Below are 16,338 nucleotides of genomic sequence, written 5' to 3' on the forward strand. Positions count from 1 at the left end.
AAGAGAAAAAAAAGAAGGAAAAGAAAAAGAGGAACACCGCACCACCTGACCGAAGAGGCCGTTGTGTCTCGCGGGGGAGAAAAGCGGTCTCTCGTGGTGGCCGGCCGAGGAGTCTGCGTGCTGGAACGACGACTACGACGACTACGACGACGACGACGACGACGACGACGACGACGACGACACGCTCGGTCAGGGAAAACCGACCGAGTGGCAAGGGCCGAGTGGAAGAGGATAGAGCCCCTATGGTGGGGGTAGATCACGGGGAGAGGATGGTGGAAGCGAAATCTGGCCTCAGTCGTGCGCGACGCGCCATATGCGGTGGACCATTTGTCAACCCGCTCACAAAGGCCAATAATCTCCCGTGACACGTGTGATTCCATCCCTCCCCCCGCCGATAAAAAGTGTCACGTGCTGCCTCGGCCAAGCCCCTCCCACCGCCAAGCTCGCCCACCGTACCCCTCCGTGCCCCGCCGAAACTTCACGGAAAAACTTTTTTCCCTCGGAGAGAGAGAACCGCTCCGCACAATTTCGTTTCGAGTGGCGGACAGTGGAGAACAGTGTGTGTACGTGTGCCCGTTTGCTTGCTCGACTGTTTTTTTCCTTCCTTCCTTTCTTTCTCTCTCTCCAAACTAATCTTTTTTGCCCTCGTTCGAAACGAAAGAACGGTGGAAGAGAAATACCACGCTGTGGACTGAGACGCGACGCTACTCGAACGAACGAAAGGAGGAAAGTTTGGACGCTGTAATATACCGGTGTAAAAAGCAAGAGGACGTATCGATAAGAGAGAGAGAGAGAGTAGAAGATTTACATCCGTTATAATTGGATCTGGTTTCGCGATGGAATCGATGCGACAGGCCGGTGTTTAATGCAAATCATCGCTGTTTCCACATCGAAGCGCGACGGACAATCGACGAGGTGATCTCGTTAAGGTGATCGCATCGAGGAAATTGATGGTGCGGACGATCAGACGAGGTAAGAAGCCGCGAAAGCGCCTGTTAACTTTATGCTCGCGAGATGAAGTTTTTATCGCGGTCGGGGCGGGCCGAGAAATTTATTCAAATTGAGTTAGGTCGAATTTTCTTTTTTTTTTTTTTCTTTTCCTTTTTCTTTTTTCCCGATAGATGGTGATCTCGACAACGGAGAGACACGAGCATCGATCGCTTATTATTATGCTCGACCATTATTATCTCTCGTATTAAGGAACACGTGTCCGGGGCTCGGAATGTCGGACTTCGGCCCGACAAGTAGATTATCCGGAATCAAGGTCGGCTCGACGACCGAGACTGTTTATTGTCGCGAGATTTAAATTTGCCAATTTATTTCTTTTCTCGCTTTCCTTTCTTTCTTTCTTTCTTTCTTTTTTCCTCTTAATAATGATTGACGAATAATAATCACGCGGATCAACGCAATTATCCAACAGTGACGTTTCGCGAAATCATATTTTTTAGAGATCGCGACGAAATTAAAAACGATTGTTAAACTCTCGATCCTATCTAATTTAATTAAACGATCGTTTAAACGATTCTCGAACTTTCCAATATCTTGCAACGATCGAAAATCGATCTTTAACGGTTGATAACTGAAGAAAAGGTGGAAAAGTTTGGAATCGTGTCGTTGTTGGAGAGGGGGGCAAACGAAAAACGACACGCGTGTTTCCCCACGAGGGAAGCGTCTCGTTTCGCATAAAAGAGTAACGGAGGCGGAAAGATTTTCCCCGCTTTCGTGAAAAAGTTTTGACGCTGGCCCATTGTGCCAGGTATTAGCCTCTCCTCTCGACAATGCGCAGCCTATTTAACCTTAACGTTTACTCAACGGTGTACACGTGTAGCTAGGATTGCGAAGGGAAATATAGAAAAGTGCGTTCCGAGAAATTCGCACACCTGTTGGCGGTGTCAACAAGAAAGAAGCGATTCTTCGAGCATCTTGCGTTTCGCGTACGTCTGAGACGGATAAGAGAGAGGACGCTTGCAAGGTCGATTTCGTATATTATCCGATACGATCAATCCGGAAGAATCATTTATTTTTCAAACATCCGTTTGATGTTTTGCGCTGTAGTAGTAGTTGCACTGGCAAGTAAAAGTTTATTTAATTTATCTATAATTTTGCATTACGCAGTATCCTGGAGATATCTGCACGGTGTTTCATATTTAGCAGCTTTCAACGTATGATTTTTTTAAACCGATAAATATATAGGCAAGGTGAGAAGGTATTTGAGGTATAATTTTGTGTAACGTATATATATAGCATGATCCAATTATTTAAAAATGAATGGGTTAATCGAATCGTCGTTACAAAAAGAGAGGTGTAATTTCTGTATTAATAGTACTTTTAATAGTAGCTTTTAACGTATGATTTCTTTTGAACGATAAATACAGGTAAGGTCAGAAATTGGCGTATGTAGTTTTATTATTTAAAAATTATGGATTAATCGAATCGTTATTATTTTAAAAAGATAATTTTTATTATGAAATTACATTACGCTGTTCCAAAAATATCCTTATTCAGTACCTTTCAACGTATGACTTTTTTTATAACGATAAACATAGATAAGGTCAGAAATTGACGTGTAAAATATATCGTGATCCAATTATTTAACAACGAATGGATTCGATTTGAATCCTTGTTTACAACGATTTAAAAAGAGCGGTATAATTTTTTGTTGAAATCGCAATCAATTTTACTAACTTTCAACATATGATTTTTTTAAAAATATATATCATTTATCAATATCATTTTTATCAAAAAGTTGCACTTTCAAAAAAGAACGATATAATTTTTGTAATTAAAATTGTCGATTTAAATTAAAAAAAATTACATTACACTGTCCTAAAAATATCCTTCGATCTATTTACCAGTTTTCAACGTGTAATTTTTTTACATTTCAAAAAAGAAAAAAAAAACGAACATTGCCTCTCAAAATTACCTCTCTTACTTCTTAAAACAACTCGAGGTACGCGTTTATCCAGAAGAAAGTCTGGCAGCAGGACTACTACCAGACTTGGCGACAGAGAATGATCCATCGATCGCTGGACGGATTCACCAGGCGAACGAGAGATATTTCGTGTTTCGTATACATGTATATATATATATTTAGCGTTCGTACGATGCATTATCGCGGCATCAAGGCGGGGAATAATTAATAGCCGGGTACGATTCACAGATTACAGCTGTGCGCCCGTTAATATTTAGAGGAGAGAACGAATTGAATCCCGATATTCGGCCGTGTGTCTCATTAAACGAGCTTCGAAGGCAATTAAACACGACTAACATATTTGTAACGCTCGATGAATGGGCAGAAAGCCCCGACGGGCCGCGACTCTCCGCGACCGAGGGTAAACATTCGTATGTGCGCGCAGTTTAAACCGTTTCATGCGTTATCGCCGCCGAAACTGTGCACGTGTACGTTATATACGAACGGGAAAATATTACCGGGCGTTAAACGATGAAAAATATAAACCCGTTAAATGTACGGGAAGATGGTAACGCGGTTAACGAAATTTCATTTCGAACGACGATTATTGTATGAAATTGTTATTATTGTGCCGATAATTACACCTCGAAAACGTAAATTGTTTTCGTCGCGCTCCCTCTTTCTCCCGGACAAAGTTAGCCAACCTTTCAAATCCGTGTCCTACGACGACAACTTCGAAACTTTAATCGCTCGAGTCGAAATTGCGTTCATCTTTCGTTCAAAAATTTCACCAAGTTCGATATACCGCGTCCCTTTATCGCTTAAACGTTTGACAGACAAGACGAGCTGTTGGATCGATTTCTGTATCGACGAATCGCGTTTTCTTTTTTTTTTTTTTTTCGATTCCGGGCTCACTGGCCTAGAAAACAGGCTCCCTTTCAACCGGGGTTAACGATCTGAAGGGAGTTTCGGACAACCGGCGTGGAAACTCGTCGCGTCGCTGAAATTGTAAATGGCCCCGTGAGACGGCTCGCGAGACTTGAAGCACCGGCTGGTGCACGGAGAGTTGCGAGTGGCGGGGAGGGGAAAGATCGGAGTTGGGCAAAAATTAATTGTAATCGAGAATCAATAAGTAATCGTCGAAAATAAGGAAGGAATTGTTGCCGCGATCAACGATTTATCGATTGTACATGATTTTTAATTGTGATTTATTTACATAATTTGTCCGTTTTTGGTACGTTTATCTAAAATTATCTTAAATTTCGTTGTCGCTCGCGCATGCGATATTTCTAATGTTTCGGTCTTGAATGATGGACAAATTTCTGGATCTGGTTGAACGATTTAAAAATTACCGAAGGTAATCAGGATTTATTTATGATGCGATTGCTATACATTACATATCAAATAATCGAGCACAATAATCGATTGCAAAATAGAATTAATCACCGCCCGAGTAGGATAAGCAAGCTTGCTTCGATTATGGACGAACGTTTTGTTGTCGTCGCACAGAGGTTTTGTCGAAATAATAAATTGTTCATCGTTACGAGGAATTAGATGGATGAGAATGGATGGGAAAAAAGTCATCGAGATTGAACGAAATTCGTTCCAAAATTCTTCATTTTTTTTTTCCCACGTGTGGGGACGCCCACGCGCATAACTTTCGACCGCGCGTACCTAACGTAATTTCGAATTTACGAATCGAGGAAATTATACGAATTATACGGAACGGAAATTTACGCCTGGAGAAAAATTATATCGAAGAAAAGTGATCGAAAACGTCCCGGTTAAATTTAAACTTTCAAATCGAAACTTTCGCTCATTTTATCCCTTGTTAATTTCGGAGACGCGATATAATCGATTTTAACCGAATCGAATAACGCTCGGTTGATTTATCTCTCCAAGTTTGCGAGTTCAACGATGCGATGCGTCGCCAATCTCGCTTAAACCAGCGGACTTTGATTTATGTTAAATGGATCTAATTGACCTAACGTCCCTTGATTTCCATTGATTATTTCAACGCGACGGGACACGCGTGGAATAATTCACGATACGCATCGATTCGCGCCCCATATCTTTCCTAAGACCTTTCCCAAATCTCTCCCAATCTAGCGATACAATTACACGCGCGCTTTAAGATCATCGTCGTACCACGATTACTTCAATGGTAATTCGCCTGGATCGTTGATATTTCGGGCGAATGAAAATAGCGTTGCTAAATAAAAATTCACTGCGAATTCGAGAAAGGATAAAATTAAATAAGAGAGAAACGTTCTTCTTTGAAACGAGTTTGAAACTTCGAAAATCTCCGCTTGAATAAACGGGGGAGGAGTGGATACGCGAAAAGCCGTGGCCAACTAATTAGCCGATCAAACAGCTTATTAATTACGATGTCCCCACGGTGGATGACTGAGTAGTTATTAGCAGACGTTACTAATACCCGCGGGGGAGGGTAAACGGCAGGAAATTCGATGTGTCTCCCCATCGATTTTCCCATGGATTGATGCGTGTCGTCTCTCCCTCGATCACCACCCGATTCCCTGTCGAGGTGCATTAGTTGGAAATTTTGATTCAACTTTTATTGTTGTAAATTCGTTACGTCGAGGAAGGTAGAATGATGTATCATCGTCATCGTCATCATTCGTGTGGGGATGAAATAAAGTTAAACGGGAGGGATACGCGCGCTTTGTTTATTATTCATTCAAAGGTGGATCCATGAAATAACGAGGGATAAAAGGACGGGCGACTGGTGATCGATTTCGAAATTTTTCGATGAAAGGGGTATCTCAGATTAAGAGGGAAGGATTCTCCCGTTGGAGGTGGAGCCAGCGATTTTTTATTAGCGAGAAGAAGAAGGAAGAAAATTCTCTCGCGGCTTTGATTTATTCGCTTCTCTTTTCTATTTTATAAATCTCTGAACAATCGAGAGAGAGAGAGAGAGAGAGACGAATTCGAATTAAAAAGCGATCGAAACCCTGTTATGTCGAATAAATTTCGCTCCCTTTCCACCTAAATTCGCAATTTAGGTCGCATTACGGTGGAAACGCAGTGCTTAATACCGTGTTACGGACGAGCTAAAATGCTTAACTTACAATTAGACCTCTAATTATCCGGCTATTAGGTGGGCGAAACGCGTGAATGGCGCGTTAATGACAATTCGATGCGGTGGAGAAAGGATCTTCTTTTTTTTTTGTTTCGATATGCAAAACAGGTATCTGTTTCGCGAGGAAAAAAAGAAATTAATTTACTTCAATTTGCGCCCTCGTTCACCTCCCTCTCTTCCATCTCCAACGATAGAAACCATTTTTTTTTTATCGATGAAACAAACGAAATATGGTACGAGTTTGAAAATTCTGAAATATAATACCCACTATCCAAATTTATCGTTTAATCTAGACGAGATCATAGAGCACCCGAAATTAGCAAATTTAGAAATTAGAATCAAGGGTCATGATAATACCGTTGCAAAACAACGGAACGTTTGAAAATTCTGAAAAAATCCAAATTCACCATTTAATCTAAGCAAAATCATAGAGCATTGAAAATTAGCAAGGCCATGACACCATCGAAAAAAAGAGTTATACCCTCTATCCAAATTTACCTAGACAAAATTAATCTAGACAAAATCATAATTCGCAAAGCTATCGAGAGCCATGACACCATTGAAGAAAAGAGCTATACCTTCTATCCAAATTTATCATTTAATCTAAGATCATAGAATACTCAAAATTAGCAAAGGTATCGAGAACTGCGACAACACCGTTGTCAAACAAACGAAATATAATAATCTATTTGAAGAAAGTTGAACCCAAATTTACCATTTACTCTAAGCAAGATCACAGAGCACCCAAAATTAGCAAAGCCATAATAGCCATTATAAAGCAAACGAAATATAATGCTCTATTTAAAAAAAGTTGAACCCAAATTTACCATTTACTCTAAGCAAGATCATAGAAATACCCGAAATTAGCAAAGACATCGAGAGCCGTGACAACACCGTTGTAAAACAAACGAAATATAATACTCTACTTGAAAAAAGTTGACCCCAAATTTAATCTAAGCAAGATCATAGAAATACCCGAAATTAGCAAAGGCACGAGAGCCGTGACAACACCGTTGTAAAACAAACGAAATATAATAGTTTATTTAAAAAAGGTTGAACCCAAATTTACCATTTACTCCAAGCAAGATCATAGAATATCCAAAATTAACAAAGCCATCAAAAGCTATAATAACCATTATAAAGCAAACGAAATATAATGCTCTATTTAAAAAAAGTTGAACCCAAATTTACCATTTACTCCAAGCAAGATCATAGAATATTCAAAATTAACAAAGACATCGAGAACCGCGACAACACCGTCGTAAAACGAACGAAATATAATACTCTACTTGAAAAAAGTTGACCCCAAATTTAATCTAAGCAAGATCATAGAAACACCCGAAATTAGCAAAGGCACGGAGAGCCGTGACAACACCGTTGAACCAGTTTCCCGCAGCCGCCTCGAGACGAGATGATCCGTCCAATATAAAATTCGCACACGCGAATAAAAAGGCGACAAAGGCTTCGGTCGAGGTGGCTGAGCTATCTGAGATGGCTCATCGAGGGGGATGTCGTCGCGCCGGCTTCTCTCTCCGAGGGTGGCTCGCCGAGGGGCGAAGGAGGGGAGCGTGCGGAATAATCTCTCCTTTCCCGCGAATAAAGTGGATGCGAAGGTGAGCCCTCGTTAGTTTCCGCTCCCCGTAACTCTTGGTGGCAAGATGCACGAGCCGGTATTATTCTTGGCCGGAATAGTGGATCGTTAGGTTTAATCGTGCGGCCGTTCCTCGTCGCGGACGAGGAAACGGGGCCACAATCAGCCGCGAGTAATCCCGCGCTCTCTCTCTCTCTCTCCCTTTTTCTCTTTTATCCCCTATTTTTTTCTTTTTTTCCTTCTTTTTTTTTTTTTATAGAGGGGGATAAAAGCGAGGAAAAATGCCTCTCACCGCGATTCTAATATACACAAAGAGGCCGATACAACGGACCACTTTTCTGCAATTTCGGAGCCAATGGAGGGGAGGGTTGCAATCGCTCCTTCTTTCTTTCTTTCTTTCTTTCTTTCGCCTCGGTGGGAGACGAGATATCGAGGTATTTTCTTTTTTTTTTTTTTTTACATCGAGAAGCGAACTATCGATTTTGTTCAAATTGAGTTTGAAAAAGGGGGTGAAATTTATTCGAATAAATTCACTCGCAAGTAATTACTAAAAGAATAATATTTGTTCGTATTTAATTATCAAGTCGTATAACCTTGACGATTGTTTTAATTATCGAAGCGACTTCGATTTTTTGCCGAGCTGTTATCTCGAGAATAAAATTTTATTTTTATCAATTAGACGGAATAATTATTTATATCTTTTATAATATTTGTGATTGACTGGTCAAAATATCAATTATTTGGACAGTAATGTATAGATATAAAATAAATCCTGGGATAATTTGAATTATCAGGAAAATTTCTACGATCGATCCAAAATTTCATATATAATTAACGTTTATAGGAGTGGGTAAATAATATTGTATTGATATTATAATTATTTTTAAAAAAAATCATTTGAATTAAAAAAATTTGTATATTTTTCCATTCAAAATTTTATTTTTTTTTCTCGAAGAGTTTTATTCGAATTTTATTAATCGAACGATCATTTCCAGTGTCGTTTCGGGATATTAAGAGAGCTCTAATTCTTGCCCTTGTTTCGCTATATTAGTGTTATACCGTTACGCTACGTTTGCCATCATCGCTAAAACGAGGAGCGCAAATGACGTGGCTCGATGATAAATCCAGCGCTGCTTCGTTCGAGGCGATAAGCGGCCGGCAAAAGTGTACTACTGCGCCTCGAATTCTTGCGTTCGCGCGGATTAACGATAATGGAACGTCGCGTTTACGCAGCCTCCAACGTGGCAAGCACGTTGGAAATTGCAAGTTAAACTTTCATGCCGGCGAAGTTTCGCTCAGCTTCTTCATCCTCTCCTCTTTTTTTTTTTTTTTCCTTTCTTTCTTTCTTTTTCTTTCCTTTTCTCGCGGGATAAAGCGGACTGGCCGCCTTTGTTAAACATTCACAAAAAAGTATGTGCGTTAATTAATAACACCTTCGTGATATTTCTTCCCGTGTTTTCCATATTTTCATCGTCATCAAAGATTCTTTTGAAGAGAAAAGTTTTCCATGCTTTTCCTTCGAAATTTCATTCCGCGAAAGTCGACGAAATTTCGCCGTAAATATATATACTTCCCGATCGGTAAAATTAATCCAATTATTCATCGAATTTCCAAAATGGCGATAATATAATTTGCGAATAACGAATATTAAACGCAAGAAGAACGATGCTCCTCCACTTGGAATAATAGATCGCACTTGTTACGAGCAATGCGTGGATTTCTTTATTAAACTTTCAAGCACCTTTAGTGGATGGAATTACACCTCTTCGACTCGCGCTTCCTTCGATCAAGTTTCCTTCTCGCGCACCAAGAACTTAAAACTTGTCGCTCCTCCCTCCTTTCCTTTTTTAATACGACTTTAATAGCACACAACGTGCGAATTAAAACCGCTTCTTGTTTTTACCGGATTACGATTAACCGAGAAAAGAATTTATTTTTTTTCCATCATTGATACGAGTTATTAATACGAGTTTCCTTGTCGAATATTAAAAAAAAAAAAAGAAAAATGAAAAAGGAAAAGTAGGTGCGAAGTTATTAAACTTTTAACGATGATCGGATAGAGTTACACTTTTCCAACTCGATTCTTGGGACGAGTTTCCCTGCTCGCAACATAGGAAAGTTAACCGCGTTACGCGAACTTTAATCATCTTTATAATTGAACGTTACTTAAAAAACATCGAGTACGTTTCAGGCTCCTCCGCTCTCTTTCTCTGTTTTCTTTCTCTCTCTCCGTTGCTCCTTACGTCGACACGATACCTTTCACAATTACGACGAACATAATTTCTATGTATATATATCTATATATACGCGAGCTAACTGTAAAATAAAAATGCTCGTTTTTTTCGATGAAACGACGCGTGCGTCACAGTTGCTTCCAGACGTTATTTACAGACGTTCGATTCGAGTGGATACGTCTACCACGCGATACACCGGTATCCCGATCTACCGTTCCTTTATCGGGTGGCGACGTATCGCGGTTAAAAAATGACTCGCCCGTTATCAGCGATTGACGCACCCTTTGATTCCACGCCAGACGATCGGCCGAGCTATTGTCGCGGGGAGAAGGGCGGCCGATGTACGTGGACAGAATCGTATCTCGTCCGTTCGCTCGTCCGGTGTCCCAATTCGTGGATCCATTTATTTCAACGGAATTCGGTTTTCGTTCGGTCAATATACCGCGCTTTGATTAAAAGTTAGCCAAGTTCTTTTTTTGTGAAAAGGGATGTATCATCTCCTCTCGGTGTTTCGAGGGTAGATTAAAACCGGCGGGAAGACGGAACTCGGCCGAGAACGAATACGTACGTATGGCGTGCAACAATTTCACATTTAAATTCGGGGAGCAAATTTTTCCTTCCCTTTTTCTCCCCTTTCCTCTTTCTTTTTTCGCGTCGCATCGTGTTTCCCCCCGGGGGAACAAATTGAAAGAAGGAAATTTTATAAAACGCGATCTCTTCGTTTAGGGAGAAGGTGGAAGGTAAATTTCGCCACGCCACGGGAATTTTCGTGGCGCCCGTTTTATGAAGTGCACACACGCGCCAGGTAATTTTCGTAATTCGCGAAACGATGCGACCGAGTAAGGGTAATTTCGTTCGCGACGAGGTTTTGTCGGACGACACGTGAAATGGAATAATTTTTTCCTTTTTTTTTTTTTTTCTTCTTTGGAGAGAGGAGAGGACGAGATTTTTTTCTCGGGAGGATTGAAAATTTTGGACGCCTTGGAAATTTTAACCGCGATCCGTGGTCTGAATCCGTGCTCTTAATTAACGAAAGTGAAAACGTGATGCTTCCCATGATTGTTGTCGACAAATATAGAATTCTATAAATGCGCGCAGGTTCGATAGAAAGTAATTTATTATAGGTTTAAACTAGAATGTTAATAGATGAACTCTTTTTTTTTTTTTTTGTGGAGACACGTTAATAAATCTTCCAACGAAAGTTTTACTTGCAAAGAAAAGAGGGAAGAAAAAACGCCACCGCATCCGAGGTCAATAACTCGTCTTGATTCCATTTATCATCCGAATCCCTTCGTTTCACTCAAAAGATTCCAAAACAATTGCAACACTTTCGACACCGTTCTTTTTTCGTAATACCGATATTAATCAAAATAAAATGTTAAAAAAGCAATTCGAGAAATTGATCGATACACGAATAATACACCAATTTAATAAAAACAAGAAGGCGTGCAACAACCTAACCTAACTTAACGCACGAAATATTCTTCGCGTGTCTATTTTCTAGGTTAAAGGATAACCAAATATCGATCGAGTCGTTGTACGTGTATTTCATGCGTCGGTAAATCTTCACGAGGCGATTCCATTGCATTATCTCGGCTCGAAAAAAGTTTCGTAACTGAATTTTGAAAGAAGTTTATCGACATCAACGTCGGTTCATTTCTATTATCGGTGCCGGGTGCTCTTCTTCTTCTTTTTTTTTTTTTCTCTCCTATTAAAGACTTTCAACTTTTCACGGAGTTACGCAAATCGACCATAACGGAATATATTAAGTCGTTAAGCGTAAGAAAGGAAGAGGGCGCCTCGTTTATTCAATTAAATATCGTACAATTTCCGAGTGGAAGTTTAAATTGACGCGTGCCACGTTCGGTGATGAGCGTGGTGGATTAAATGAAGAGGTTTAATGGAAGGAATGTTTTTAAAATGAAACTTTTAACGCTTTAAATGGAAAAGTGAGTTTTTAAACCTGATGCTTAACTCTAAATAATAAATTTTTCGATAAATGCGTTGCTCCGAGTCGATACGCAGCGAAGATGAAAAATATTCATCTGAATATTTATTTCACGCAACGATGAATTTTCGACTCTCGTTATACGTACATATCAATGTCGTGACTAAATTAATATAATGGTTTGCTTCAGATTTAAGACACGATTCGTCACGGATATAAAGATTGAGAGATTTAAATTTATTATCAATGAAACGAATGAAATGAAATACGATAAAAGTAAAATATTCGATAAACGCAAATCTCCTTAACTCGAAGACTTAATTTCTTTATTTATTACGTTGTGTTGATCATTCGTGTAAAAATGTTGGAAGGATAATGTCGAAGAAGATATATTTTTCATTCGTAATTTTGAGGAAATTTGGGTCAGATACCTCTTTGAAAGCTACTCTCCTCAAGAGAAGTTTCATCAAGATCGGTGATTAACGGAGACTCGAGGTTTTCACAGAATTTTAAGTATCGCGGAATTTTTAGAATCAAGGCTTCCGGGTGTAAGCCGTGCCTTAAAAGGAAAATACGTTCCGACTTTTTCATCAACATTGAAACTACGTTCGCCAGAGATCGAGCGACATACTTTGGACATGATGAACCATTTATAATAAAAAGAAAATCTCAATTTCTCAATTTTATAAAAGTGTATATACTTTTGAAAGAAGAATTAAGAATTCTGTTGAACGATTGACTCTTTTGTTGAGAGACGATGGATCTGGAAAGATATTTTTTAAAATATCGATTAATTAACAAGTGGAATTTCTTTCGATCACTCTTGAAACAAACTTGAAAAGTTTAGCAAGGACTTTGATGAAACTTTGGCGAACGGACTACTTTCCGCATTTCTCTCTCCTTTCCTTGATTTCACAAACTTTCCACGCTACATTGAAAAATTTTTAGAAAATAGTTGATAAAAATTCTCGGTAAAATTAATGCTTTTAAATAAACCGTAAAATGATATGCATAATAAATTAGAAATATTCTTTAATTTGACTTTGACTTAATATCTAATTCCATGATTAATTAGAAATCTACGATAATTGTAATAACTCACTTAATCCACCTAATATCCATATAAAATTGAAATAAATTTCAAATCGTATATCGTATAAATTTAGATTCGTATTTTCTGCAAAAAAAAAAAAAAAAAAGAATATTTTTAGAAAGCAACGTCTGCTAAAGTTAAAGTGAATTCCCTAAAAAATTACAGTTGTTAATACGTAAGTTAAAAATTTCTAGAACCTCCCTATTGTCCAAGAAAATTTTACAAGTAAAACGAAAAATGAATCTCGTTCTCCTGTTTTACACCCCATTTTTCAGAAAATTCCAAGGAAACTGCGATTCAAGTACGCATGCATCTACATGCCTCTCCTGTTTCCTTCCTTTCGCCCATTACACGTTACTTAAACTTTTTCAGTGTTACGCAGTAGCGAAGAGAAAAGCAGTCTTAAAAAAAAAAAAAGAAAGAAAATCTCGTTACTCGAGCGAACACCGTTTGCTCCAGTTACCCTTGGAACCACCCCCTCCCCTGGAACAACGCAAGAGTTCACAATAGAGTTTGACAAAATATTGGTCGACACTAGTTTCCTCCATTACTCCCTCCCCCTCCCCGTCAGGTTAAACTTCCTTTCTTTTTCCTCAATTACACTTTCATCGTAAATATCCGCCTCGTTGCTTTATCGTGAGAGATAAATCTCCTGCTTATCTTATATAAACGCGCGAGAAAAATAGTCCAAGCGATTCTCTTTTTCTGAACGAGAAAATCAATTCGGTTCAGAAGGTAATAGTAAAGGTAATAACGCGATCAGGATTTCTGGAAGATAGTTGGAGCGTGGAAAGAATGGAAAAAGTTGGTGAAATTAGAGGAACGAGTAATGGATATTTTTCGTATTTCCTCGGTCAATATTCTATCTGGAAATTTTTTATACGAACGATTTCATCTGATATTTAATATATATCGATCTTCTTTTATTATTACTCGAACGAAAATTGAATATCGAGGGAATCACGTTCTTGTCTTTATAGATATTAACCTATTTACGTTCAAATTCAATTTATTATAACAAATAGAAAAAAAGCGAAAAATAATTTAGATATTTTATCTCGAGTAAAAATATCGAGAACGAATCGAGACGTCGAAATCAGACGAGACACCCTGTATATCTTATATTTTTTTCCATTTGCAGATCGGGCAAAGTTTCGTTAAGATCCCCTTCTAAATTGAATCGCACGTAAACGGGTTAAAAAGCAAACCGACCGAAAAACAAAAATCAATTTTCTTTAAACCGCGCAAACAAGTGGAATAACCGTTTAAAAGGAGAAGAGGCTCGGCGAGCGAGAGCGCGATTACCGAAAAGTTAAATAAGTTCGACTGTAATCCTGTTTTCATGAAAATGCACGGCGAGGCGGCCGCTTTTGTGCCGCGTAATCCTTGTACCATCGTGGTGGTGAGGGCTTCGGAGATGGAGGATACTTTAAAGCGGCTAAAAACCCCGCACAGCCGCAAGAAACCAGTAATAGTCGCGGGAGTTACCGAAATCCTCGTTATACCGCGCCCATATAACCGATTCTTTAAGGGCCGTTTAATATACGCGACGAGGAACGAGCGATACCCCCCCCCCCCCCGGAGGTACCATAATTCCAACAGGAGAGGTAAAAAACAAGCAAGTGAATGCGCGAAACTGATGGTCCTACGATGTAAAAATAATGATCCGGAACGAAGTCGCAACAGTGTACATCCTCGATGTAAATAGTGTTCTCGGGATTGCGCAGTTTGGCAACGTTGTTCGTGCTAGAGAAAATGCGTAACGATCTACGGCGAAACTCTTACTATACCCGTAAAAATATTATTATCCGTAAGATTCGATTTTTACGTTTTGTTTAGGTATACTTTTTTAACGATTGTGCGATTCGATGTGTTTGCTTCAAAGGCTAGATTAGGTTAGGTTAGATTAGGTTAGGTTTGTGTTCGCCAATGAATATTATTTCATTTCATAAGATGTTTTTGTAATATGGTGAAACAATGGATATCGATATATAGAATCAATTTTCTTCGATGAAATCTCGAATAAAATTTTAAGCAAAAGTTCAAAAGTTTTATTGAAACTATGACGAATATAAGAGATTCCACTGACCTTTTGATATTTGACGCATTACTTAAAATAACAACTTCGTCGAGATTATTTTTTTTTCTTCCGCCGCATTTATATTATTCTTTCGTCCAATTGATTTTATTCGTTAAACGCGATTCGTCGATATGCCTAGCCACTGTACACCGATAACATTAAAGGGGCACTTTGAGGCAAGTTAAATTTCCTGTCGTTACTGGAAAGTTAAATAACTTGTAACCGTAATCCTGTTTTCATGAAAATGCAGGCCAGATACCGGCCGCTCTGCGCAATGTAATCCCACGGTATCGAATGGCATTGCTCTGCTCGAAGAGGATCAAGTTGTGGAGGAGGAGAAGGAATATTCCTAAGCGAGTGACGATAATTAAATCAGAATGATTAAATGGACGAAGCCATTGCGACGACAAACAACAATAACTTTACCTTCCCGTCTATGGCCATTCTGCTTCACGCACACGCTGAATGAAACGTCATTAACCTTGTGAAGTAATCAACGGCGAACAACACCAACTGAATGTAATTAATTCTCGCGATTGATTCGTCCGATTCGACGCGGCAATCTCGCTTTATATAACTATCAGAAGTAACGGGAACAGTGATGAACTGTTGGAAAAATATCATCGTTATCGTGCGGCTAATAATACCGATCGAGGAAAAAAAATTGAGCGCACTAAGATCGAAGCATTACTTAAATACTTTAACCGCGAAGACTCTGTCGCGCTCTGATCGATTAGAGGATCATTTATTTCACGTTAGAACGATCATCTTTTTTGTTTCCAATAAGACGTACAAAAATACTCGCGTGTAATTTACACGTGGAGACAGCATTCCTTCGAATCTCTTCTTTACTTCTTCGTCACAAAAAGAAGGAGACGGACAGAAGAAATATGTAGATTAATGGGATCTCGGAGGAGCAACGGAGAGACACGATGCAGTTGGCAGGAAACATCCATAAGATCGCGTTCCAAGTTGCTTCTTCTTCCATTTTCTTCATGTACACGATGCTTTTACCAAGGAATCTTTCGTGAACCGGCTTATTCCTTACTTACTTTAGCTTCGAAAGAAATTCAACCTTGTATTTATTTTACATTTCCATTGTCCAAAAAACGAACTCACCTTCCTTTCAACTTTTCTGCCTGTATTTTTATGGTAACTCGGTTAAGAGAGAGAGAGAGAGAGAGAGAGAGAGAGAGAGAAGAAAGGAAAGAAAACTATGAAGTTTTTTTACCGCGGAGTTTTTTTTGCTCGCAGCATAGGCTTTTAACGGGACGCGTTAGAAAGCAAAACAATGCCGTTCGTCCAACTACAACTATCTCGAAACTGAATACGCCTGTTTTCTTTTAATATATATCGCAGGCTGGTAAAGTCGAAGAGAAGA

General features: G+C 39.1%; 1 protein-coding gene across 3 annotated transcripts in view; it reads left to right on the forward strand.

The window, feature by feature from the left end:
- The first annotated feature begins 293 nt into the window (after positions 1 to 293).
- Positions 294 to 16,338, forward strand: part of LOC100868315 (uncharacterized) — a 56,638-nt gene continuing 40,593 nt past the window's right edge. Inside the window, exon 1 of one of the 3 annotated variants that reach the window (XM_086913117.1) lies at positions 294 to 972. Coding sequence is in view for 1 of the 3 variants with exons in the window: in XM_086913118.1 (XP_086769244.1) it covers positions 951 to 972 (22 nt within the window). In the remaining 2 variants the exon portion in view is untranslated. The remainder of the gene's footprint in view (positions 973 to 16,338) is intronic. The other 2 variants (XM_086913119.1, XM_086913118.1) reach the window with 2 other exon arrangements.

Source organism: Apis florea, unplaced genomic scaffold, assembly GCF_048593485.1.
Source record: "Apis florea isolate Af1SG1 unplaced genomic scaffold, ASM4859348v1 contig_3496_pilon, whole genome shotgun sequence".
NCBI classification, from domain to species: Eukaryota; Metazoa; Arthropoda; class Insecta; order Hymenoptera; family Apidae; genus Apis; species Apis florea.